The sequence below is a fragment of the Panthera pardus genome, unplaced genomic scaffold (genome assembly GCF_024362965.1).
Source record: "Panthera pardus isolate Hobbes unplaced genomic scaffold, ASM2436296v1 HiC_scaffold_13, whole genome shotgun sequence".
Lineage (NCBI taxonomy): Eukaryota > Metazoa > Chordata > Mammalia > Carnivora > Felidae > Panthera > Panthera pardus.
Window position 1 is genome coordinate 119252176 of NW_026526688.1, and position 27144 is coordinate 119279319.

The 27144-nt window shown below is 40.9% G+C and overlaps 1 protein-coding gene across 3 annotated transcripts in view; it reads left to right on the forward strand.

Moving 5' to 3' along the window:
• MANBA (mannosidase beta) overlaps positions 1-27144 on the forward strand; it is a 113377-nt gene that overhangs the window by 12053 nt on the left and 74180 nt on the right. For all 3 annotated transcript variants that reach the window (XM_019416035.2, XM_019416027.2, XM_019416053.2), the window contains exons 2-5: positions 5416-5510; positions 9433-9538; positions 10368-10538; positions 17694-17817. In XM_019416035.2, coding sequence (XP_019271580.2) covers positions 5416-5510; positions 9433-9538; positions 10368-10538; positions 17694-17817 — 496 coding nt within the window. The remainder of the gene's footprint in view (positions 1-5415; positions 5511-9432; positions 9539-10367; positions 10539-17693; positions 17818-27144) is intronic.

Below are 27144 nucleotides of genomic sequence, written 5' to 3' on the forward strand. Positions count from 1 at the left end.
AGGCATTGGATTGAAGCAGAACTGGGGAGTGGAAATGCTATACCTGGTTAAGGAATTTATGTATCTCTAAATGGATGTAATAGATGAAGTTCAGAAGCTTACAGAGAAAATGGGACTGATAATGTTGTTTGCATGGCGTGGGGCCACATAGTCTGTTGATGTACAGCAGGTATGGTAAATGACAATGATAAATAACCAGCCCTACATAGCATGTTTATCCCCTGGTTCCCACTTGGTAGTAGCACTGACTTTGTAACTGTTGATGACGTTTGTGACATTAATGGCAGTATCAGGGAATGATTGAGTGTGTGGACTCTGGAGCCAGATGTCCTGGGTCTGAATCAGTGCTGCACCACTTCATAGCCATTTGACTTTGAGCTTTGGACTCTTTGTCAGTAAAGGGGAATGAAGATAATACCTGCCCCATTGGGTCATGGGCAATAGGGTAGCTATCAGCTATTGTTGCTGTGATCATCTGGTATAAAAGTGTATGTGTATTTGGCATGAAGCATTGTAGAATAGTTGAAAAAATGTTAGACTGCCTTGATTTAGTTCCTGGATGTACTGCTTAGTTGGGGGACCTCAGGAGTGGAATCTTTTGGAACTTTCGTTTCTTTCTCTATAAATGTACTGCATGTGTTGGTTATGAAGACAAAAGCATGTGAGTGGCTATCTCGGTTAACAAATGATACTTCTGTTGTTTTTTAGGGTTCGTGGGTTTGCCTAACAACTCAGTGACTTACGTGGTTTCTTAGTCATCAGGTGTAACACTGAACTGCTGTTAGCTTTGTTTTATTTAATTTTTGTTTGTTTTCAGGTTTCAACTTTTTACAGTTTATTTATTTATTTATTTATTTATTTATTTATTTATTTATTTATAATGAGAGAGAAAGAAAGAGAGTGAGCATGAGCGGGGGGGTGGTGGGCAGAGAGAGAGAGGGAGAGAGAGAGAGCAGGCTCTGCTCTGTCAGCGAGAAGCCCCATGTGGGGCTAGAACTAACGAACCGTGAGATTATGACCTAAGCCGAAACCAAGAGTTGGGCGCTTGACTGACTGAGCCACCCAGGCACCCCCAGGTTTCAACTTTTTAATAAGTTCTGTGAAGGATATCCTGAATGCTGGATAAGACACAACAGAGTATTTTTTTTCTTCCAGTATTAAAAAAAAAGTGACATTCACAAATGTCATTTAAAGAAAGTTTTATGTAGTTAAGGTGATGACCTTGAATTAAAAAACACCTCTAATCATGTTCTTGATTTCTTGTAGTTGCATTTGGAAATTGCTTCCTGGTCATGATAAACATTGTGTACAGGCTCTTAAAATGTCTCTAAGTGTACATTATTATTATTTTTTTTTTATTTTTTTTTTTAAGGTTTTATTTATTTTTGAGACAGAGAGAGACAGAGCATGAACGGGGGAGGGGCAGAGAGACAGGGAGACAGAGAATCGGAAGCAGGCTCCAGGCTCCGAGCCATCAGCCCAGAGCCCGACGCGGGGCTCGAACTCACGGACTGCGAGATCGTGACCTGAGCCGAAGTCGGAAGCCCAACCGACTGAGCCACCCAGGAGCCCCTATTATTTTTTTTTAAAAGCACTCTGGCCAAACTTTTTTTTTTTTTTTTTTTAACCAGAATCAGTAATCCTGAGATCCCAAACTAAAAACGTGGTAAAAGGAAAATACCCAAACTCAATAAATGTCCTAGGATTTGTCTTTAAGTGGGAGAAGATTTTTATAAAACACATGAAGCTTTCTAAAAGGTCTTTAACAAGCTACCTTGGGAGCTCAGTTTAAAAATAGAAGTTGATGCACTAACACAGATGTTTCAGTGCAGCTCCAAAAATCTTTATAAGTACAGCCATTTGGAAGGATGATCCTGGATCAGAAGTTTTATTCCTTGTGTAGCTACCACATTAGATGCACATGCCTGAACTTGGAGGTCAAAATTGTCTCTGTCGTTTCCTCCTGAGTAGCGGTCATAACCACCCGGCTTCTACCACCAGTCTCTGGGCCTTCCACATCCATATCCATATCCTCCAGGCCGCTGTCATATCTGCCACTCCCATAGCTCTGGTCCCTACCACCTCTAGAGTAGCTGCGACCACGCCCGTGGGCCCCAAAGGCACCGCCTCCAGTTCCCCTGGCTAACTTGCCCAGGTGATCCACACAGATCTGGCGACCATCCAGAGACTCTCCATTCATGGCTCCCATGGCATCTGAGGCATGCTTTGGACTGGTGAAGGTGGTAAAACCAAAACCCCAGAATCGCTGAATCTCACGGCCCTTGACAATGACCCCCTCAGAAATAGGACCAAACCTACTGAAGTGGTCTTCCAGAGTCTGCTCATCAGAGTTGAAGTTGAGCCCTCCCACAAAAAGCGTCCCTTGTTCAGAAGACATGGCAATGAGTTCAAGTACTGCAAATTAAGCGAAAGGACCAGAAGAACAGCTACCATCGAGGAGCTTATGAACGAAGGGAGTCAAACCATTCTAGAATCAAATTAAGTTGGTTGCTTAGCATTTGGAATAATGATTAGAAAGATAATATAAGCTTCTGCAACCTTTATTTTAGGGAGGTTAAAATATTTTCCTTTGGTAAGAGGAACTTTTGTTAGTAGACTTTATTTTTTGGAGCAATTTTAGGTTCACAGCAAAATTGAAAGAAAAATACAGACGGCTCCCATATATCACCCCCACCCCACATGCACAGCCCTCCCATTATCAACACCCCCCTGCCCCCGCCACCAGAGTGGTACATTTGTTATCATCAGTGAATCTATACTGACAAATCATTATCACCCAAAGTCTATAGTTTCCATTAGAATCCACTCTTGGTATTATATATTCTATGGATTTTGACAAATGTATAATGATATGTATTCACTATTATAGTATCATTTAGAGAAGTTTCACTGCCTTCAAAATCCTCTGTGCTCTGCCTATTCACCCCTCTCTCCCTTAATCCCTGGCAACCACTGATCTTTTTACTGTCACCATAGTTTTACCTTCTCCAGAACACCATGTATTTGGAATCATGTAGTATGTAGCCTTTTCAGATTGGCTTCTTTCAAGTAAAAGAAAAATTTTAACCTCTAAATTCTGTTTGTCTAGGGGTGCCTGGGTGGCTCAGTCGGTTGAGCGTCTGACTCTTGTTTTTGGCTCAGGTCATGATCTCACAGTTTATGGGATGAGCCCTGTGTCGTCAGCATAGACACTGTTTGTGATTCTCTTTCTCCCTCTCTTTCTGCTCCTACCCTGCTTGCGCACGCGTGTGCTCATTCTCTCTCTCTCAAAAAGCAAAATAAACATTTAAACTCTGTCTAGAAAAAATATATCTCAGCAGCTTGCCCTCTCGAACTCAATAGGCAGTTTCCTTCAAGGGGCTGGGAGACAGGAAGGGGAATTGTGCCCTGCAAACCAGATCATCAGCCGGCTCCAAGGCTTAGCAGGCTGACATGTTGCAACCACATTCGCCTTCACACCTTCCTTCTCATGATATTTTTAACTGTATTGGACTAAGTCCACAGTGTAGAGTTATAAATAAGGCTGGGTGGAGACACATGGACAAGCTAATGATTAGGTACCTCTTCAAACCTGTGTCCTTAAATATTTATTCCATGCTTATTCATTGGAGAGGCTGAGTGGTGTGTGTGTGTGGGAAGACAGAAAAGGAAGCAAGTTGGCTGGGCCTGGCACAGCCCATTTAGCAGGATAAAACTCGCTGTTAATCAGTCCTTAAAAATCAGCTTGGCGATATCAGTTGTTACTAAATCTCATCAACTACACCCTCCCCTGGTAGCTTATTAAAACATTTCTTCCAGTCAGGAGCAATTTCTGACTTGATATACACCCCACCATCTTGATATACACCCCACCGTTTCATAGTATGTCTTACAGATTTGTGCTCCGAGCAAGTGCCCAACCGACTATTGCTAACCCAATGTGGTCATTGGTGGGAGTTAGGCAAAATTGGCTTTTCTTTCTCCATCTGGAGTTGCAGTGCAACTTGGCCCTGTCCCAGTTGGAGAAGACCGCACTGTTTCCATCTAGGTGGCTGTGATGTTGTTCACAGAAAGATGACTGAAAAGCTTCACTTACCACTTTCTTTTCTGCCTCCTCGTCTGGGAGATAAAGGGTGGAAAATGAGTAGGAGAAGAAAGACCTAAGTATTACAAAAGGAAGGACCTGGGGCTGGACGCTCAGCCAGAACAGTATCTCTGAACACCCGGCAGGCCAGTCGCCTAGGGCAGAGAAATTGGCAACCATTTTCAGTAAAAGCCTGGACACTATTTTAGGCCTTATGGGTCAAATGGCCTCAGTCACACCTACTCAACTCGGCAATTTAAAAAAAAATTTAAATGTTTATTTATTTTTAATGTTTATTTGTTTTTGAGAGAGAGAGGCAGAGCGTGAGCAGGGGAGGGGCAGAGAGAGAGAGAGAGAGAGAGAGAGAGACAGAATCCGAAGCAGGCTCCAGGCTCTGAGCTGTCTGCACAGAGCCCAACGTGGGGCTCGAACTCACGAACCATGAGATCATGACCTGAGCCAAAGTTGGACGCTCAACCGACTGAGCCACCCAGGTGCCCCTCAACTCTATTATAGCATGAAAGCTGCCATATATGATTTGTAAAGGAATGGGCATGGTTGTGCTCCAATGAAACTTCATTTATTGACACATGTCCATTCTTAGCTCCCTGGCCAGACGAAATCAGGCAGTGAGCTGCATTTGACCCATGGGTTGTAGTTTGCTGACCTTGTCTAGGAAAATATAGGCAACCTGAAGTTGGTCAGTGTGACAGTGTCTGTGCTGCCTGCGTATTCTCTGCAGAGATCCTTTTTGTGCTCACTTGGTAAAGCTCAGTGGAAAATAACTTTGGAAATGCTAGGTGAATCCAAGGAGTGGGAATTTTGCCGAGGTTTGGGTAGTACAGGAGAAGCATTCCCCCTGGAGGCCAGCTGGGATAGTGGCAGAAATGAGCACGGCGAGGATGACAGGACTATGGGAGACTGAGGGCCTCACTGGGAATTGCTGACTTTCATTCTCTGCTAATACCTCGGAGGTTCTGTGTTTGGTTTTAACAAAGGCAGCCAGTCTTAATCTCCACACATGTACTTATTGATAATGAAACTATATGATTTCTATCTCTAAGAACTTTCATTGAGGCATTTTGTTGGCATTTTTAAAAAACATTTTTTGGTATATTTTAGTTATGTGAATGTTGTTAACTTTGTTGGAAGGGTAATAGTCTCTTAAATGGATGGAGCTTTTAACCTTGAGGATGAGATGTGCCTGCAAATGCATACTCCTAGGCCCAGGATTCATTAATTTTTAGGTGGCAAATAGCTATTGTTAATAATTTATTTCATGTTTATTTATTTTTGCATATTTAATCATCTGCCATGATTTTGATCACCAGGATCCTTACTACAGATTTAATGACCTTAAGTACAGATGGATCTCCTTGGATAACTGGACCTATAGCAAGAAATTTCAAATCCCCTTTAACATTAGGTATGTATGTGTGTGTGTCTATATGTACATCTGTATTTATTTAGTTATTGGTATTGAGCTTTCCTTCTTTCTGTCTCTGGAATAATCTTTTGTTTGTTTAGGCTGCATGTAAGAGAATTGTCAGACTAAAGCCTTGTCCTATAAAAGTGAATATATAATTTATGTTTTGATTTGTATATAATGGTGCCACTGATCATTCGTCATGAAATTATGTCTTGTTCAGTGGTTTTAATGGAGTCACCTACACCTAGTGAGTTCTCTTATTTGCATTTCCTTCTATGTGTACCCTCCCCTCCCTATAATCAATAGAATGTGTATATTTACAATCTGTCAAGTAGGATCAGAGATCCATCATTTATTCCATGTGGGGTTAACCAGCCATCAAGGCCGTGGCATTGGCCTTATATTATGTTGTGAAGCCACGAGGAAAAACAGTATAATTTCAGTAATGTTCCACGTAGCAAAATGTAACCCGGTTATATCTACCACCATTATTGCTAAATAAAAAAAAAAATCCTCTGTCCCTTTTGTATGACTTTTTTTGGGTAATTATTTAACAGCCTGCTAAAAGAGAAATAAAACCAGAATATGGTGCTCAACATCAACATTGCTGTGCTCCATGTTCGCGTTTGCAGATAATACTTAAAATATCTCTGTTAAGGGTCCTCTTTCATTTGAATTCAGCATTTCCAAAATGTAAGCAATTGACTGTCCCACTTAAAGCTTCCTTTATATTCTAACAGTCTCATTGCTTCTCTTAATGTAACAACCCTTTTCTGATCCTCTATGCCTGAGGTGTTTTTGGCTTATAATATCTTTTCTGCATCTCTGTATTCAATCTTCCTCTGCGTTCTGTTAATTTCTGCCTATCATTTCTCTCTTTAAGTTTATTTATTTATTTTGAGAGAGACAGAGACAGTGTGAGCAGGGCAGGCGCACAGAGAGAGAGAGAGAGAGAGAGAGAGAGAGAGCCCCAAGCAGGCTCTGCACTGCAACACAGAGCCTGCTGTTGGACTTAAACCCATGACACCCTGACATCATGACCTGAGCCGAAACCAAGAGTCAGACGCTTAACTGACTGAGCCAACCAGGGACCCCATCTTTTAAAAAAATTTTTATTTTAGAGAGAGAAAGAGTGAGCAGGGGAGAGGCACAGAGAGAGAATTTTAAGCAGGATCCATGCTCAGCATAGACCCTGACTTGGGACTCGATCCCACAACCCTGGCTGGAATCATGACCTGAGCTGAAATCGAAGTCAGATGCTCACCCGACTGAGCCACCCAGGTGTCCCTCATTTTTCTTGATTCAGCCCCTTTCTCCTCATTTCCAGTTAACATGTTTGCCTAGGCCTTTGTTAGTAAGTGCCTGCAGTTAGGCCAAAGCTGCATAACTAAATTTCTTGCTTTGTCTTTTTATTCTTCACTCTTTTTTAAAAAAAAAAAATTTTTTTTAACGTTTTATTTATTTTTGAGACAGGGAGAGACAGAGCATGAACAGGGGAGGGTCAGAGAGAGGGAGACACAGAATCTGAAACAGGCTCCAGGCTCCGAGCTGTCAGCACAGAGCCTGACGCGGGGCTCGAACTCACGGACCGTGAGATCATGACCTGAGGTGAAGTTGGCCACTTAACCGACTGAGCCACCCAGGCGCCCCTATTCTTCACTCTTGTATATAGAAACATTAGACTCATCTTCCCCAAATATTGGTTTTGCCCGTGACATTCTTGCTCAAGAACGACAGTGTCTTCCTTTTAATTGGTAAAGCCAGTTTAATCTTATTTGCTTGTGTGTGAAAATACTGCTTAATGTTGCCTATTCCTGTTCCACTTCCTGTGCTCTGCTGCCCTCTTGCCCTGCTGACTTGACCAGATTTCTCCCTTTAGCGCTCTAGCACAAGTCCTGCACCTGCACCTACTATGTTATCTTAATGTTGATGTCGTTTGCACTTCCTTGTTTGGAGTTTGCTCTTCCTCCAGGGTCTACCTTTTACCTAGACATTTTCTACTCATTAAAAAAAAAAAAAAAGGAACAACTTTATTGAGACCTAATTCACACACTATACATTCACCCTTTTAAAGGATACAATTCAGGGGTGCCTGGGTGGCTCAGTCAGTTAGGTGTCTGACTTAAGCTCAGGTCAGGATCTCATGGTTCATGAGTTTGAGCCCTGTGTCGGACTCTTGCTGACAACTCAGAGCCTGGAGCCTGCCTTGAATTCTGTATCTTTCCCTCTCTCGCACTTGTGCTGTCTCTTTCTCTCAAAAATAAATAAACCTTTTAAAAAAGCTTACAATTCAGTAGCTTTTAGTATATTCAAAGAGTTGTGCCACCATCGATCGATCACTATAATCAGTTTTAGAATTTCCCTCACTTCAAAGAGAAAGCCATACCCATTACCAGTCATTCCCCGTTCCCAACGTCCCCACCCCCTCATCCCTATCCCAGCACTAGGCAGCCACCAATTTATTTGCTGTGGATTTATCTCTTCTGGAAATCTCATATAAATGGAATTATACAATATGTGGACCTTTGTGACTTCCTTCTTTCACTTAGCATAATGTTTTCAAAGTTCATCCATGTCGTCACATTCACCGGTACTTTATTTCTTTTTATTGCTAAATAATATTTTATTGCACGGTTATACTACATTTATCCTATTCTTCTTTAAGTTCTTCTTTCTTTCTTGAAGTCTTTCCTTGTGACATAAGCTCCGATAGCACATATAGTCTGTCCAACAAGACTGTACTATAAACCAGAAGAGATGGAAAATTTTCTCTTTTTTTTCCTGTGTTTTTGGCTTGAATGGCAACTAGACTGCAGATTCCTTAAATTCAGAGAGTGTTTTAGTTCCCTGTAAAGCTTAGCAGAGTGCCGAGCCCATAATAGGTATTCATAGATACTTGTTAGTTGGTTAATGTTTTCTCTTAGTGTCAGTAAATGTAATGGTTTGTGAAAAAAAATTTTTTTAATGCTGATTTTTGACAGAGGGAGAGCGTGGGGAGGGGCAGAGAGAGAGGGAGACAGAATCCCAAGCAGGCTCTGTGTTGTCAGCACAGAGCCCGATGGGGGGCTCGAATTCATGGACTGCGAGATCATGACCTGAGCAGAAATCAAGAGTTGGACACTTAACCGACTGAGCCACTCAGATGCTCCTGTGAAAATGTCTTATGTCTACTATTTAACTTGATTCTCATAAGTACTTTGTGAAGCCCTAAAAAAAGTCAATGCATTCGGAAATTATAAGCTATGCTCATGACTTTATAAGGCAATTGAAACATTATGGAGAAAGATAAACCAGAGCACTCAACAGAAAAATGTATTAAACCAATACTTATGAAAATTTCATTGAAAATTGAATTTTAAGAATGTGTATTTTCAGGGGTGTCTGGATGGCTCAGTGGGTTGAACATCCGACTTTGGCTCAGGTCATGATCTCATGGTTTGTGAGTTTGAGCCCTGCCTTGGGCTCTGTGCTGACAGCGCAGAGCCAGGAGCTTACTTCAGATTCTGTGTGTGTGTGTCTCTCTCTGCCTCTCCTCTGCTCTGCCTCTCTCAAAAATAAACATTAAAAATTTTTTAAAAAGGAATGTTTATTTTCTGTGAAATATTTATACCTTTAGTTTTAACTAATAAAAAAGATTTATCAGGGCACCTGGGTGGCTCAGTCGGTTGGTTAAGCATCCGACTTTGGCTCAGGTTATGATCTTGCGGTTCGTGAGTTCGAACTCCGTGTCAGGCTCTGTGCTAACAGCTCAGAGCTTGGAGCCTGCTTTGGATTCTGTGTTTCCCTCTCTCTCTGTCCCACCCCTGCTCATGTTCTCTCTCTTTCTCAAAAACAAATAAACATTAAAAAAATTAAAAAAAAAGATTTATCTAAGCTAATGTTTTACACATCTTGTTTAAAATTTTTTCTCTTTTTTTAGCAAATGGCAAAAAGTAAACCTGATTTTTGAGGGTGTTGATACAGTTGCAAAAATCCTGCTAAATAGTGTTCCTATTGGGAAAACAGACAACATGTTCAAAAGATATGTAAGTATACAGTGACATCAAGTTAAAAGAAACCTCCCTGTATGTGTTTGTGTGTTAATTGTTGTGAGTAGAGAAAGGTAAGTGCATAATTAATTGCCCGTGCAGGTAGGTACAAGCTCTTTGAAGCACTGGGTAAATTACCTTCACACTTGCCACATTGTAGAATGATGAAAACACCACAGACCCTATAGAGTTGTGAAGATTTAATAAGCTAATTATATAAAATGATTGGCACAGTTTGGTTCTTGGCACGTGAGAAGTGTTCAACAAATGCTGTTCCCTTCTCTGTTATTTGGTGATCCAGAGTTTCATGAGAATTGACAATTGACAAACTATTAAAAAAGAAAATGCTCCATCCTGTCTGGAATGCTTACATTAAGGTATCATGTTCTCATCTCCCTGCAAGGGTCAACTTTTCAAAACAAAAATAACTTATGACTTAGAAATACATGCTGTTCATACCAGAGAGTCAGGTTGTCCTGAAGCATCTAGGAAATCCTTGGCAGTTCAAGGCCATATGTAAATAGCCAGAGCAGACATTCCAGGGCTAAAGATATTTTCTGCTTGCTCTCTTTGCCTAAGACCATCATCTGTCAGTAAAAATAGAAGGAGAAACCTAGAAATCTACTTTTGGGTAGGAGAATGTGCTCAGTTGTAACCGTAAGCAGGCAACTAAGTTACACTGTTTCAGTGAAGTGCTTTCTTCTGCAAAAAAGGCTAACCCTAAAGATTTCAATTATTTTATGCATCTTTCATACATTTTTGCATATCTATATCTAAAATTTTACACACGGGCCTACTTCCACATCTGTTCTTTCCTTTAATGCAGAGCTTTGATATTACCACTGTGGTTAGAAATGTGAACTCCCTTGAGCTGCGTTTCCAGTCCCCAGTGTTGTATGCGGCGCAGCGGAGCAAAGCTCACACTAGCTACTGGGTGCCTCCAGACTGCCCTCCGCCTGTGCAGAAGGGCCAATGCCACGTCAACTTCATTCGAAAGGTAACAGTCTTGCCAATGGAGGGGGCTTTAGCCTTGATGATGGGAGGTGCCGGTGTGGAAAATGCTTGTTTGAAGACACCCGTCGTATTTCAGAATTTGGGCATCTCTTTCCTGTCTGCTTCATGGGATTGAAAACTTGAAATCAGAACCAGAAGGTTTATGAATTTTTGTGGAGAATCTTTGCCTTCCTAGGTTTCCATCCTGAAGCATGCTTCAGAACTTAGGTAACAACAGAAAAAGAAGAAAAATAGGTGACTGATACTGTAAGTGCACAAAGTATTTTTTAACATTTAGGTTTATCAAACTTTTCACCAGAATGTGAGGTTCATATGTATTAGTGACTCTTGTTACTGGGAAGCCTTCTGCAAATATTAATATATTTGCTGATGTATTCCACATTTTAGTGCTAGGTTCTCATATAATCTAACAAAAATGACAAAATCCACAAGGTGATTATTTATTTATTTTTTGAGTTTCATCTGACTTTAAATGACTTGAGTTTATTCCAATATGTAGTTGGATTTTCTATGTGGCATTTAGTTTTTGTTTTTTTGTTCTTTACAGTTTATTTATTTATTTTGAGAGAGACAGAGACAGTGCAAGTGGAGGAGGGGCAGAGAGAGGGAAAGAGAGAATCCCAAGCGCAGAGCCCGATTCAAGGCTCGAACTCATGAACTGTGAGACCATGACCTGAGCCGAAACCAAGAGTCAGACACTTAACCAACTGAGCCACCCGGGCGTCCCTGTGGCATTTAGTTTTTAATTTTATTTTTATTTAAGAAATTTTTAATTGTGGTAAAATACGCACAACACACAGCTTGCCATCTTAGCCATTTTTAAGTGTGTAGTTCACTAGTATTAAGTATATTCACTTTGCTGTGAAACCAATCTCAAGAATTGTTTCATGTGGCAAAACTGAAAGCCTATACCCATTAAAAACAGCTCCTTATTTTCCCCTCCAGCCAGCCCCTGGAAACCACCATTCTTTCTGTTTCTGTGAGTTTCACTCCTATCTAAGAGGAATCATACTGTCCTATTCGTCACACAAATCCTATTTGGCTTGTTATGCCTGGCTTATTTCACTTAGTGTGACGTTCTCCATGTTGTAGCATGTGTCTGAATTTCCCTCCTTTTTAAGCCTGAATAATATTCCATTCTATGGAATGGGTCACTGGAGCCTCTGGTGCCCCAGTGCCCGCGGGTCTCTTTGAGACCCTGCTTTCAGTTCTTTTGCATATATCCCAAGAAGTGGGATACTGGAGTATATGGTAATTCTATTTTTAACTTCTTCAGAAATTGGCATGTAGTTTTAACAACAAATATAATCCTTGGTTTCATTGTGAAGATACAAACTGTATTTTTCCAGTACTTGTTGGCAAAAACCTCAGTTGATAAATTCTGATTATTTACATTAGGTGGCTCTCTTCAGAATGGATGGATTAATCATTAGGTTGTGTTTCCGTAATATAAGTACTAAGGTCAAAATTATACCCCCTCTTGTTTAACTCAACCTAGCTAAAGTTGTGTCAGTACCTTTTTTTTATTTTTTATTTTTATTTATTTATTTTTAAAATTTACATCCAAGTTAGTTAGCATATAATGCAGTAATGTTTTCAGGAGTAGATTCCAGTGATTCATCCCCTATGTATAACACCCAGTACTCATCCCAACAAGTGTCCCCCTTAATGCCCCTTACCCATTTAGCCCATCCCCCCCCACAACCCCTCTAGCAACCCTCAGTTTGTTCTCTGTATTTAAGAGTCTCTTATGTTTTGTCCCCCTCCCTGTTTTTATATTATTTTTGCTTTCCTTCCTTTATGTTCATCTGTTTTGTATCTTAAATTCTCATTTGAATGAAGTCATATGATTTTTGTCTTTCTCTGACTGACTAATTTCACTTAGCATAATACCCTCCAGTTCCAGCCACTTAGTTGCAAATGGCAAGATTTCATTCTTTTTGATTGCCGAGTAATACTCCATTGTATATATATACCACATCTTCTTTACCCATTCATCCATCGATGGACATTTGGGCTCTTTCCATACGTGGCTATTGTTGATAGTGCTGCTATAAACATTGGGGCGCATGTGCCCCTTTGAAAGAGCACACCTGTATCCCGTCTTTAAGGACACTTTTAAATTTCAGTTCTGACCTCTATATGGTCTTTCTTTAATCACTTCAAATATTTGGTAGCAATTTGCTTGACTGTTTTAGGTGTAGTATCAGTCTCTTAATATAAGCATTTGCTCCTGTTACTATAAAGGAATCATCTGTAACTGAACACTCAGGTATTCAATGGAATACTATGTACTTATACTTCTGTTTATAATTCATCTCTTGTTTCTGGTCTTCGGCGTCAAATGGCACAATGGTTTGAATACTAAAGTTTGCACCTTTTCTCTCTCCTTTTCTATCTCTTATCTTGTATCAGAATGAGGACTTCCTGAATCCTAATTTACTTTTCATGTCTTCAATAAAATGATATATATGTTATGCATATATCCATGTAGTATTTTTCCTCTGCCCCCCATTCAATCTGTGGCATTTAAAACACAGTTTCAGGTTATCCTGATAGAACAAAGCCCTCGTCACTTAAATCAACAATCAGACCCATGACTCTGCCCTCACAGTGTGTGGAGCACTAACCCTGGGGCAGACTTGCCAGAAGAGTGAATTGTGTCTTATTGTTTCTGGCTATACCGACATGGTCCAGTGGGAAGAGGCCTGAATTGGGAGAGCAAGGCAGGAATCTTAGATCTGATTTCTGGATTTATGACCCATAAAGATCTTAGGGAAGTCCATCGTTTGTGAATGGAGCTAATCCCTTCTCTTCTTGACTGTGTCGGTAAGAGCATATAGTGAAATAATAATGTGAATGCACTTTGCATACTGTAGAGTGCTATACATCTATTCAAAATGTAGAGTGGGAGGGGGCTCCTGGGTGGCTCAGTATATTAAGCATCTAATTCTTTATTTCAGCTCAGGTTATGATCTTGCAGTTGTGAGATCCAGCCCCATGTCAGGCTCTTCACTGACAGCACAGAGCCTGCTTGGGATTCTCTCTCTCTCTCTCTTTCTCTCTCTCTCTCTCTCTGTCTCTCTCTCTCCCTCTCTCTCTCTGCCCCTCCCCTGTTCAAGAGCATGCTCTCTCTCTCTTTTTCTCTGTCTCTCTCTCAAAGTAAATAAACATTAAAAAAACAAAATGTAGGGTGGTGTTATTACTTACTTTGGAGACTGACTTCTATAATTATAGACTTCTAAGTGTGTAACTGATTATATGCAGTTAGTGGAGTAGAGATATCAGCACAAACCCCCTCTTGTCTCTGCTTCCTTCTCTGTCCTGCCTGGATGGTGGGACCTCTCACTTCAGCTACTCTCTTAGCTATATTCTCCACCATCCTCCTTGTTTTCCACCTACATCTCTGGACATTCCTTCTAGGTTGCTTTATCCAGATCAACCTCCCCCTCTTGGAAGTTATATTATTCATGCTTCTTTCTGTTATAGGCACTTTCCTTCTCTCATTTTATACCCTGTCTAGACTATCTCATTTAGCTTCACTTCTTCAATAACCAGTCGAATTTCTAATGACTTCTAATATTGTATCTTCAGTCCAGACTTCTCTTCAATTCCAGACCTTATACTGGATTGCCTATCTGGCATCTTCACCTGCCTGATTCCCGGGGACCTAAAGATTCAGGATGTCCAACACTGTGCTTGGATCTAAACCCTTCTCCCAGGGCTCCCTGTCTGGCTGAATGGAATGCCATCCAGAACAGTTGCTAAAGCCAGAAACCTAAGAGTTATTTTTGGTAACTCCCTCTCTCTCTTTTCCCTCCTCCAACACACCACTGAGTCATTTTGACCATGTGGACATTATGACTTTAATAGTTCCTAAATCTTCCCATGCTGTATTTCTACTACCATGCTTGAGTTCAATCTATAATAATTTCTTGCATGAAATACTGCCCTGACCACCTAACTGGTATCCTGCAACCTCATTTGCCTTCCTCCAATTAATTTTCTACAGAACAGCCAGAATGTTCTTTTCAGACAAAAATCATTACAGCACTCCCTTCTTAAAACTCTTCAACAGCTTCTCATTGCCTTTAGGCTAAAGTAATGGGTCTTAGTTCTGTCTGGCTCATGCCCACTTCTCCAGTTTTCTCTCTGTCTCTTCCCATCATTCCCTCTTCATCTCCTGCAATGTACCATAGTTTCTTGCACCTCAAGGCTTTTGTACATGCTGTTCCTTCTGAAAAGGATGCTTTTACTTCCTTCTCCCTTAAACACACTGGACAAATGGTACTTATCCTTCAGATCACCATGTAAAAGTCACTATTATTCAGGGAAACTTGTTCTGACACCCCCACCCCCGCCATTATACTGTCCCCTGTCGACGTCTTTTGCATTTGTGATTGTTTATTCAATACCTGAGTTTCCTGCTATACTGTGAGCACTGTAAACAGAAGGACTGTCTGTTTTGTGTACTGATGTACTTCCAGCCTGAAACAAAGAAGGCAGTTCACAAACATTTTTTGAATAAGTGAAAAGTTTTATTTGGAGAAGTTGTATGAATAGGAGTGATTTGTAGCCCTTGGTGGGGAAAATAGTCTGCCTTATAAGATGTTGAATATTTTTGCCCTCCTCCTTATTCCTGTCTCTAAGAAAGGAATTGTGTACCTGAATGAACTTATAAACTCTTCAGTAAATAACCCCAAGATGATTTTCATTCCAAACATGAGAATCTGATACAAATGTGGATGCTATGAAGTAGTTTTAATTCTTTGTCTCTGTAGTGGAAACTAATTTATCTCTCTCTTAGATAAATACAGATCTTATGAAATAATACTTTTTTTTTTTTTTTTTTTTGGGAGAGAGAGAGGGCGCAAGCCAGGGGGAGAGTGGCAGAGGGGGAGAGAGACAGAGACAGAGACAGAGACAGAGAGAGAATCTAAAGAGGCTCAGTGCTGAGCCTGGGGCTTGATCCCACTACCTTCAGATCATGACCTTAGCTGAAATCAAGAGTCAGAGTTGGATGTTCAACTGAATGAGCCACCCAGGTGCCCCAGCAAATAATACTTTAAATGAGAACAGTTTGCCAATTCCTCGGGCTCTGTTCTACAAATGTTCCATTCAGAAAAATCTCAGTACTCCCTCTTCCTCTGGTGCTTATTCCTTTTTATTTATTATTATTATTTTTAATTTTTTTACACTTTTTATGTTAAATATAATTTATTGTCAAATTGGTTTCCATACAACACCCAGTGCTCATCCCAACGCTGGATGAGGACTTTTTAAAAGCTGAGCTCGGGGCGCCTGGGTGGCTCAGTCGGTTAAGCGTCTGACTTCAGCTCAGGTCATGATCTCGCGGTCTGTGAGTTCGAGCCCCGCGTCGGACTCTGGGCTGATGGCTCAGAGCCTGGAGCCTGTTTCCGATTCTGTGTCTCCCTCTCTCTCTGCCCCTCCCCTGTTCATGCTCTGTCTCTCTCTGTCCCAAAAATAAATAAACGTTAAAAAAAAAAAATTAAAAAAAAAAAAAGCTGAGCTCATAACCTCACATATTTGATTATCTTTATTTTTAAATGTTTCCTCATTTTTTATAGTTATTGCATTTAAATAGAATATTTTTTATGGTATTAAATTTAAATACAATGCTAGGTTCAGAGATATTTTGGAGAAGTTTAAAGAGTGACTAATTGTGTTGCTTCAGTATCATATGCTTTTGAAGAATAAATGTACATAATCAGATTTTATGTTCTTAAAACATTTCTGCCAAATTTAACTATGTTGCATAGGTTCCTATATGAGTTATTGTATTAGTTACCTACTGGTGTATAACAAATTATGCCCAAACTTACCAGCTTAAAATAACATTTTTTATCATAGTTTCTATCAGTCAGGAATCTGAAAGTGACTTAGCTGGGTGCCTCTGGTTCAAGGCCAGTCATGAGGTTACAGTCAAGCCAAGAAAGGACCAGGGCTGTGGTGATCTCATGGCTCTACTAGGTCTGAAGTGTCTGTGCCTAAGTTCACACATGTGGTCATCAGTAGGCCTCAGATTGGCTTCTAAACTCGCCATGTGGGCCTCTCCACTGAGCTGCCTCACAACATGGCAGCTGGCTTCCCTCATGGCTAGGAGAGAGCAACAGTGAGCACCCAAAACAGAAACTGCAGTTTTTTTTATAACTTGGTTTTGGAAACGATGTCACCTCTGCTGTATTCTCTTGGTTGGAAGTGATTCACTAGGTCTAATCCATACTCGAGGAGAGGGGATTGCATAGGGCATGAATACCAGGAGGGAATCATTGTAGGCGATTAAAAAAAATTTTTTTTAACGTTTATTCATTTTTGAGAGACAGAGAGAGACAGAGTGTGAGGGGGGAGGGCCAGAGAGAGACACACACACAGAATCCGAAGTGGGCTCCAGGCCCTGAGCTGTCAGCACAGAGCCCGATGCGGGGCTCAAACTCACAAATTGTGAGACCATGACCTGAGCCGAAGTTGGGCGCTTAACTGACTGCGCCACCGAGCACCCCAATTGTAGGCCATTTTAGATGCTCCATGTGGGACACACACATGTACACACAGTATGGACTTAATTGTATGTCTCCCCTGAGTTTTTATGTTGAAGTCCTAATCCTCAGTGGCTGAAAATCTACCTTGTTTGGAGATAAGGTCTTTAAAGAGGTGATGAAGTTAAAGTGAGACCTTTAGGGTGGGAGATAGTCCAGTATGAATGATGTCCTTGTTTGGAGATAAGATCTTTAAAGAGGTGATGAAGTTAAAGTGAGACCTTTAGGGTGGGAGATAGTCTAGTATGAATGATGTCCTTGTAAGAAGAGGAAATGCATGTGTGTGTGTGTGCATGGAAAAAGACTGTGAAAACACAGTGAGAAGGTGACCCTCTGTAAGCCCAGGAGAGAGGCTTCAGAGGAAACCAAAGCTTCCCCCACTTTGATGTTGGATTTGCCAGGCTCTAGAACGGTGGAAGAGTAAATTTCTGTTGTTGAAGCCACTGGTCTGTAGTATTTTGTTATGGCCACCCTAGCAAACTAATATGCATGCATATAATATTTTAAAAGAAAAAGCTTTTCACAGTTGTTTAAATGTCATGGTAATTGGAATGCATCTTTTTCCCCCCTGGAAATTACAGGAGCAGAGTTCCTTTAGTTGGGACTGGGGGCCGTCCTTCCCTACCCAGGGCATCTGGAAAGATGTCAGAATCGAAGCCTATAATATTTGTCATCTGAACTTCTTCACATTTTCCCCTATCTACGGTAAGCTAAGAGATGTGCTTTCTTGTTTGTCTTTTTTGAGCCTCCTTTATGTTATAAGAATTGGGTTTATAATCTGAAGATATAGATATACTTTCCAGAAATTCATTTAAAAAGAATTGGGGGGCACATTAAATTTCTATGTGTGAAAAATATACACAGACTGTGATTTGTCATGAAAATTTACAGTATAAAGCAGGAAGGAGGTAGATAGATACTTTTAAACATATTTTGAAAAGAAGATGAGAGAAAGCCAGAGTAGCTCTGGGTTTTTCTGAGCTAAGTGTTCCTTCTAAAAGGCCTGCTGTTTTGTGCTCCTCCCTGCGGCCTCTGTCCCCGCTTTGAGAACTTCACTGTGCTGAGGTCTTGATTTGCTTCGATCACTGCGCGTTTTCTCCTCTGAAGGCCATGCCACACTAGCCTTGTTAAGAGTTGAAAATAAACCGGTATGCACACAGAGCATACAGAAAATTTTGTAAGATAAAGAATACTACTTTCTCAGCCAAAGGAATGATTCCCAAGACGGGAGCACTGAATAAACTGTCAGAAATTTCACTGAGGTCCACGAATCCATGAAAAGCCGGTCAGATATTTTTGTTGAAGTGTTTGCCCAGCACTGTGTTTGTTTGTTTGTTTGTTTAGAAAGGAACTAGAGTTAGTATACTCGTGCCTGCACATTGGTGGAGATAAGGGAGGGAAGATATGAACAGTTACACCAAACAAGACTGTGTAATAACCTTGTGGGGTGGGACGCTGGTAGTTCAGAAGATCAAAGATCAGTGAGGATTTGAGAAGTCAGGGAAATCGGTGAAGGGGGAACTTGAGTGATACCTTGCGAGGCTCGGTCCAGTTACGTGCAGGCCTAACTGGATGGAATCAGCAAGCAAGAATGTGGCGGTGTGTCCGTGTAAGAGTCCTGGTGACCTGACATTGCTGTTCATCCAGCCAAATCAGTCTTGTAAAGGCAGAAGACAAAAAAAAAAAGCAAATCAGAGATGGTTGATAATTGAGGTTGTTAGGTGCTGCTGGCATTTTTAAATGTTAAAAAGGCATGAAAAGAGGGGCGCCTGGGTGGCTCAGTCGGTTGAGCGTCCGACTTCAGCTCAGGTCACGATCTCGTGGTCTGTGAGTTCGAGCCCCGCGTCGGGCTCTGGGCTGATGGCTCAGAGCCTGGAGCCTGCTTCCGATTCTGTGTCTCCCTCTCTCTCTGCCCCTCCCCCGTTCATGCTCTGTCTCTCTCTGTCTCAAAAATAAATAAACGTTAAAAAAAAAAATTTGAAAAAAAGGCATGAAAAGATGCAGTTTAAATTGCGTGTGCAAATGTGGCTGCCCACAGCTCTCTAGTTTAGTGCTTCTAAAGTGTTCAGAGGTATGACTTGAACTGAGTTCTGCTACTAAAATCAAAGGATGGTTCATTCTTCCCCATCCCCACCAATATTTTTTTCTCAGGTATATAATAAAATCCAGTGTGAGGAGAGGTCTGATTTCGCAAGAAGTTATTTATTTCATTGTTTTGAAGCTTAATCGGTGTTTTGGGTGGTTTGCAAGAAGTGCTATGAATACTAAATACCCTGATATCTGAAAACATTTGAATAACACTGCTCTAGTTTAATTTAAAATTTTGAATATGAAGCTAAACATTTCTTCCTGAGTATGAGTCATTAGAGTTCAGTTTATTAGTCACTAGCGACTGGGTGAATTTCATCTGGATTAAATCAACTTAAATGAGGTTTAAAATTTAATTTAGATTCAGTGTAATCAATTCCCCGTGTCAACTACATTTTTCCTATTTTGTGACTGCAGTATATTTTATACTTAACATATAGAAAAATGTTTCCTGTTCATAGGATATGCCCTGTGCATATCAAGCAGTAATTCTTATATTTCTGATTAATTTTATAGACTTCAATTTGGTTATTTGATGTAATAAAGACAACTGAAGCATAAACACGTAAAAGTGAGGTGAAGAACTTCCTTTAGGAATTTTTTCCAGAATTTTTTTTTTTCAATTTTTCTTTGAAAGACAGCAATCATCCCTGAAATCAATAGATATTTAAAAGTTGAAAAATAATGGGACGCCTGGGTGGCTCTGTTGGTTAAGTGTCTGACTTTGGCTCAGGTCATGATTTCATGGTTCGTTTGTGAGTTTGAACCCCATATGGGGCTCTCTACTGTCAGTGCAGAGCCTGCCTGGGATCCTCTGTCCTCTCTCTGCCCTCCCGCCCCCCCCCCCCCCAATCATGCACACACACTTTCTCTCTCTCAAAATAAAAAACACGTTTAAAAAAAGAGAAAGTTGGAAAATAATAAAGAGAATAAGCTAATATTTTTATGCATTCATTTGGTACATAATTTGAGGCAGGCATTGTGAGAGGCACTAAAAGTTTTTTATTTATTTATTTTTAATTTTTTAATGTTTTATTTTTTTTTTCAATGTTTTTTATTTATTTTTTTTGGGACAGAGAGAGACAGAGCATGAACGGGGGAGGGGCAGAGAGAGAGGGAGACACAGAATCGGAAACAGGCTCCAGGCTCCGAGCCATCAGCCCAGAGCCTGACGCGGGGCTCGAACTCACGGACCACGAGATCGTGACCTGGCTGAAGTCGGAGGCTTAACCGACTGCGCCACCCAGGCGCCCCATAATGTTTTATTTTTGAGAGAGAGACAGACAGAGTGCGAGCGGGGAGGGGCAGAGAGAGAGGGAGACAGAATCTGAAGCAGGCTCCGGGCTCTGGGCTGTCAGCACAGAGCCTGAGGAGGGGCTCAAACTCACGGACTGTGAGATCATGACCTGAACTGAAGTCGGACGCATAACCGACTGAGCCACCGAGATGCCCCAAGTTTTCTTAAAAGGATTAGTTTGTAGTTAAAACCAGATACATGTATTTTTTCTTTAAAATCACATCTGTTAATTTTTAAAATTTAACCATGAAATGAGGTTGGTCAGAACCAAAGCAAACAGTGGCTATCTCTGGGTAATAGTGCTACACACAGTTTGTATTTTATTTTTCTGCTCAACTGTCTTTTCCAGATTTCTATGCTGAGTTTATATTGTTTCTGTAGTAAGGGAAGAAAGCAGTTAAAAGACTCTATTTAGTAATTTCAGCCAACTCATTAGGAAACGCTAAACGAATTTGACTGTGTGGCACTTTCTTCTTTCTCCCTGCTGAGGCTACAAAAAGATCACCTTTTTGCTTCTCCAAATGTTCAAATCATTTCTGAATTTAAAATTGGTGAGTTTACCACTGAAGAGCAAATGACCAACCACACTCCCCAGTTTAACTGTGTGCAGAAAAAAGGCTCTTTGATTTTTTGAAAATTAACTTGAAATTCTTGTGAGTTAACTTTATGTATATAATAAATGTATCATTATATATATATTTTTTCCTTCTCTGCATTCTCAGTCCTTATGATGGAGGTTTCTAAACTTTTCATTTTTCAGTATTCTGTAGTCATTTGTTTGATTTTGCCCTAACCTCAGCTTCCTCAATGATTTTCACATATTCTTAATCTTTAAGATAGTAAGAACAAATTTATATTTGAAAAAAATACTGAGGTCAAAGGAAAGCAAGAATTACTCCTGTTATATCTTAACTCTTGCCAGTTGTCTAGATATTTAGAGATACCAATTCATTGATGTGACTTTCTTTGAAACCTTATTAGAAAATATTTATTTGAATAATTCCTCCTTAGCCCTGAAATATTCTAATTCAGGTTTTATTATTTTTTTATCATTAAAAAAGATTTTTTTCAATGTTTATTTTTTTGAGAAAGAGAGAGACAGAGTGTGAGCAGGGGAGGGGCAGAGAGAGAGAGAGGGAGACACAGAATCAGAAGCAGGCTCCAGTCTCTGAGCTGTCAGCACGGAGCCCAATGTGGGGCTCGAACCCATGAGCTATAAGATCATGACCTGAGCTGAAGTCGGCCGCTCAACCACTGAGCTGCCCAGGAGCCCCTCTAGCTCAGGTTTTAAATAGCAGTAGCTGTTCTAGGCACCCACATTTTCAGTGTTCCGGACGGTGAAAGACTGACTCTGGTACAGAAAAGAGAAGCTCAGATGTTTTTTACTGGGTGTAGAAGCCCAGCAAGATTCTCCTGTTCTTTTCTCTAGGGAAGGGGTGGAAGAATGCCCTGCTGGGGGAGGGGAGGGGAGGGGAAAGTCTGGTTGGACCTGGGTTTCCAAGGGGTGTGGGAAGGAGAGTTAGGGAGAAGATAGCTGGTAGGGGTGGATGCCCCAATTCCAAAGATTAGGACATTTATAAGCGAATGATGTGGCCCAAACTGCAGGCCCTGCGTGGCAGCGGTGGGTGCTGGTGGTGGTGTCTGTGCGAGAGACCCAGAGACAAAGTGAGAGAGGGGGAGAGAAAGAGATACATATATTCATTTGTTGATCATCTTCTCCATGCTAGGTCTTTCATATGTGTAATCATATTTGTAATATTTGTGAATCGTTCCCATTATGCCCCAAAATTTATTAGGCAAGGATGATCGTCTGGTCTTACGAGCTTTTCATAAGCTTACTTACACACATTAAGTCCAAATTATATAAGTGTGTTCTGGTGAAATGCTACATTGTTTAATCTTTCATTACCACAGTCAGAAAACAAACAAACAAACAAACAAACAGCACAGAGGTGTTTTCAGTATGTGAACCCTCCTCTTGAGCTGAGGTGAGCTGTACATCTTTGACCTGTATGTAGGGGGTTCCATCCTACCCAGAAATACTGCCATCTCCCACCCTATCCAAATTTACTTGCTGCCTCAGCCTGAAGCACCCACTCCTTCCAACTCAGAAACCTAGCCTGTGAGTTGGAGAGGTGAGTTTAGCTTTCGGTTTGACCTCGGCCTGCCCAGCAGAAGCCTGTGTTGAAGGTCATTGCAGCCCTTTGCCTATAGTGAATATAATATTGCAATAAAGCAAAGATTTGTCAATCTTGGTTAATGCAATCTTTTTGAATGCATTCATTTTGCATCACTTTCTCATTCATCTTTGAATTACTTTATTCATCAAATAACAGCATTTACCCTTGAAAATATCTTTATGGGTAGGTAGGTTGCTTGAATGATCTCTCCTGTGATTAGCTACCTTGTTGCCTGAGTAGATTTTTTTGCCCTGGAATTTACCAATTTATCCTTGTTTGGGGGAGATTTTGCTTTGCGTCTCTTTTGCTTTAGTTTCCTCTTTGAGGATTTTGTCCTGCTGAGTAAGCAAGGAGATCTTGCTGCTTGGTAAAGAAGGGGAAGACAGCTGTTGTAACTAACTGTGAGCCTGCCTTTCTGGCTAATGCAAGCTGTTCGCTCTTTGAAAAGCAGCTGCGGAAGGCTGTCCTATAATCCTAGCAGGAACACAGGAAAATATCCTATGTTTGAATTTAAATATTCGGCGGCTTGGTCATTTCAGCTTGTTGTCATTACTGTTTCTTCACTGCAGCTTTTCATCACCTATTAAAGATGTAAGGAGCAAGCGGGCAGAAGGAGGAGCTGTTAGATGCTCAGCAGGGTGAAGCTAATCAAGGCAGCTATCTTTGAATAGCTTTTTCCCCCCAATGAGATGAAGCGTCGTTTTTCATCTTACATAAGCAACCTATCATCCTTTGCAGATCCTTCCCATGCTGACCCGAATGTTCTCCCACTTCATTGCTAGTTCTTAACCCCCCAGATGCCATCGTGTGTTCCTAACCATGACCTTTGGATATATTTTGTTCCTCTAAGTAGGTTTACCATCTTGCGTTTTTTGGTTGGGGTGTAATTTATAGGGCCTGTCAAGGTTTACAGACAGTACATAATTCAAGAAATATACTTCTACTGTTTGATGCTCCCCCATAACTGTTGTTATGCTTTTATGAGATAGTTTAGGTTACAAAGATGGTATTTTGACATATGAAGAAACTGTGGCAACATGTAATTATGAATTAGGAGAGGGTCAGACACATTCTCTATGTTTGTAGATTTCAGTGTTCTTTTTCACAGACCCTTTTTTTATTAAGAGGCTAACATTTTAATGTTACATTCTCCCCCAAATGCTTTGTTTCATATTGAATGTACCTTATATCTCGACTTAAGATTCTGAAAGGCCTTTGCTTTGTTTGTTTATCATTTTATTTTATTTTCTTCATTATGATAAGTGTACTCTTTAATCCCCATCACCTATTTCACATATCCCCCCACCCACCTCCCCTCTGGTAGCCATCAGTTTGTTCTTTATAGTTAAGAGTCTGTTTTTTGGTTTGTCTCTCTCTCTCTCTCTTTTTTCCTTTGCTCGCTTGTTATGTTTCTTAAATTCCACATATGAGTAAGATCATATGGTATTTGTCTTTTTCTGCCTGACTTATTGTGCCTAGCTCCATCCATGTTGTTGCAGTTGGCAAGATTTCATTCTTTTTATGGCTGAGTAATATTCCAGTGTGTGTGTGTGTGTGTGTGTGTGTGTGTGTGTGTGTGAGAGAGAGAGAGAGAGAGAGAGAGAGAGAGAGAGAGAGAAAGAGAGAGAGAGACCACCTTTTCTTTATTCATCTGTCGATGGACACTTGAGCTGCTTCCATAGTTTGGCTGTTGTAAATAATGCTGCTATAAACATAGGGGTGCTTGTATCCTTTGAATTAGTGTTTTTGTATTTTTTGGGTAAATACCCAGTAGTGTGATTCCTGGATCATAAAAGTACTTTTGCTTTTGGTTTTCCTCATTGCTCATATACAGATTTCAATCTGTGCGTGCCTGCTAGTGTCTTTCTCTTTGGCAGGTGTTTCTGTGAGAGATGTATGCAAGGTGGAGAACATTATACTAGGAAACATGGGCCCTCTATTTGTCCTTTGGCTCTGGGGCTTTTGAGCTAGGTTCTACAGGTCTCAGGAACCTCATCTACAAAGTGATGAGGAGACTGCCAAGTTTCTTCTGCCTTTAACATTCCATGGTTCTTTTTCTGTGATTTGTAAGTTATGGCAGTAATTACAACCAAGTGAGGGTATAAGTATGGAAGAATTCAGTTTTTCTTGAAGCTAGACACATGACTACATAAAGACATTGATACTTGCAGCTTAATTATAATCAGTTAAAGTTTAGGATATGGTTTTAGAATCTTTTTGGTAGTTGTGTACGCACTTGAATTAAAATAACTCAGCTATCTCTTATTTTTCTTTTTTTAAAAATGTTTTAATGTTCATTTATTTTTGAGAGAGAGAAACAAAGCATGAATGGGGAAGGGCAGAGAGACAGAGAGGGAGACACAGAATCTGAAGCAAGCTCCAGGCTTTGAGCTGTCAGCACAGAGCCCCATGTGGGGCTCAAACTCGGGAACGAGGAGATCATGACCTAGGCTGAAGTTGGACCCTCAGCCAACTGAGCCACCCAGGCGCCCCAGCTATGTCTTATTTTTCTACTTCCATGTCGTGTTATACTTCTTTTTCCCTCTTAGACAACTGTGAATAAAGTTGTTTTCTTGCTTTTTTTTTTTAAAAAAAAGATGCTATTTTTAAGTAATCTCTACACCCAACAGGGGCTTGAATTCACAACGCTGAGATCCAGAGTTGCACGCTCTATTGACTGAGCCAGCCAGGCAACCCAAGCTGTCTTCTTTTTTTTCTGACCACATCTTGACAAAGAAGTAGACCATATAGGAATATAAAAGGGGCTGGCATATTTTAGAGAATTTTAAGGTTAACGTATTGGCCACATTTACACAAATTGGAGTTGTCTTGAAGGTTGTTTGCATGAAGAAGCAGCACACATCATTCTGGGTGTGTAGCTGCCTATGCTTTGTACAATTTCTACCCAAATCAGACTCATGTTTGTTTTTTTTTTATTAAAAAATTTTTTTAAATGTTTATTTTTGAGAGAGAGAGAGAGAGAGAGAGAGACAGAACACAAATGGGGGAGGGGCAGAGAGAGAGGGAGACAGAGAATCGGAAGCAGGCTCAAGGCTCTGAGCTGTCAGCACAGAGCCTGACGCAGGGCTCGAACCTGAACCATGAGCTCAAGACCGAGCTGAAGTCAGCTGCTTAACTGACTGAGCCACCCACATGCCCTGTTTGTTTGTTTGTTTGTTTTTAAAGAGGCCTCCCCGGGGGCGCCTGGGTGGCTCAGTCAGTTAAGCGTCTGACCCTTGGTTTCTGCTCAGGTCGTGATCTCATGGTTTGTGAGATTGAGCCCTGCATTGGCTCTGTGTGCTGACAGCATGGAGCCTGCTTGGGATTCTCTCTCTGTCCCGCTTTCTCTGCCCCTCCCCTGCTCATTCTCTCTCTCTCTCTCTCTCTCTCTCTCAAAATAAATAAATAAACTTACAATAAAAAGGTAAAGAGACCTCGCTGAATCAGCTTTGGAAAAATTTGAAAATGAGGCAGTGGCCAGAACCACACTGCCTGCCATCCTCTGGGTTGCTGCCTGATTGAGGTTACATGGAACACACCCTAGACTGCAGTCTCTTCTTCAGGGAGCAGGACATCAGCGAGGGCATCACTGAGTCTTTAGGCCTGGGAAGGCCTCAAGTTGTAGAGAAAACAGGTCAGTCTTGCCTGTCTACCCTGTTTTAATAGAATTCCCCTATCGTTTGGGCCCAGAGTTGATTCATCAGGATGAGGAGAGGATAGACAACTGACTTGGTGTGATAGGGAAGGAGACCTGATTTGGAGGCAGTTAATAGTTTTTCTTCTTAACTGTCCCCATCCCGGTACTTTCCGTTTTTGGAATTATTTGCATTCCACTTCAGGAGAGCTGGGGAGTCATAGGCATCGTTCGGCATTTTTTTAGTCTCCTTCTTTTGTTGATTTTTGTTTTACTTTTTATTTTATTTTTTGATTGGAGTATAGTTGACACACATGTTACATTATTTTTACGTGTACAGCATTGTGATTCAGTAAGTCTATATGTTATGCTATGCTCCCCACAAGTGTGGCTGCCATCTGCCACTATTCCACACTATTACGGTACTATTGACCATATTTCCCATGCCGTACCTTTTCTCCTGTGACTTACTCATTTTATGATGGGAAGCCTGTATCTCCCACTCCCCTTTATCCACTTTGCAACCCCCCCTACGAACCCCTGCCTCTGGGAACCATCAGTTTGTACTCTGTATTTATGTATCTGTTTTTGCCTTTTGTTTTGTGTTTTAGATTCCACATATAAATGAAGTCATACAGTATTTGTTTTGCTCTGTCTGATTCATTTCACTTAGCATGGTGCCCACCAGGTCCATTCTTTTTTGTGGCTGAGTAGTATTTCATTATACACACATACATACAATGTCTTCTTTGTCTATTCATCCATCAGTGGACATTTAGATTGCTCCCATATCTTGGCTGTTGTAAACAATGCTGCAGTAAACATAGGGTGCA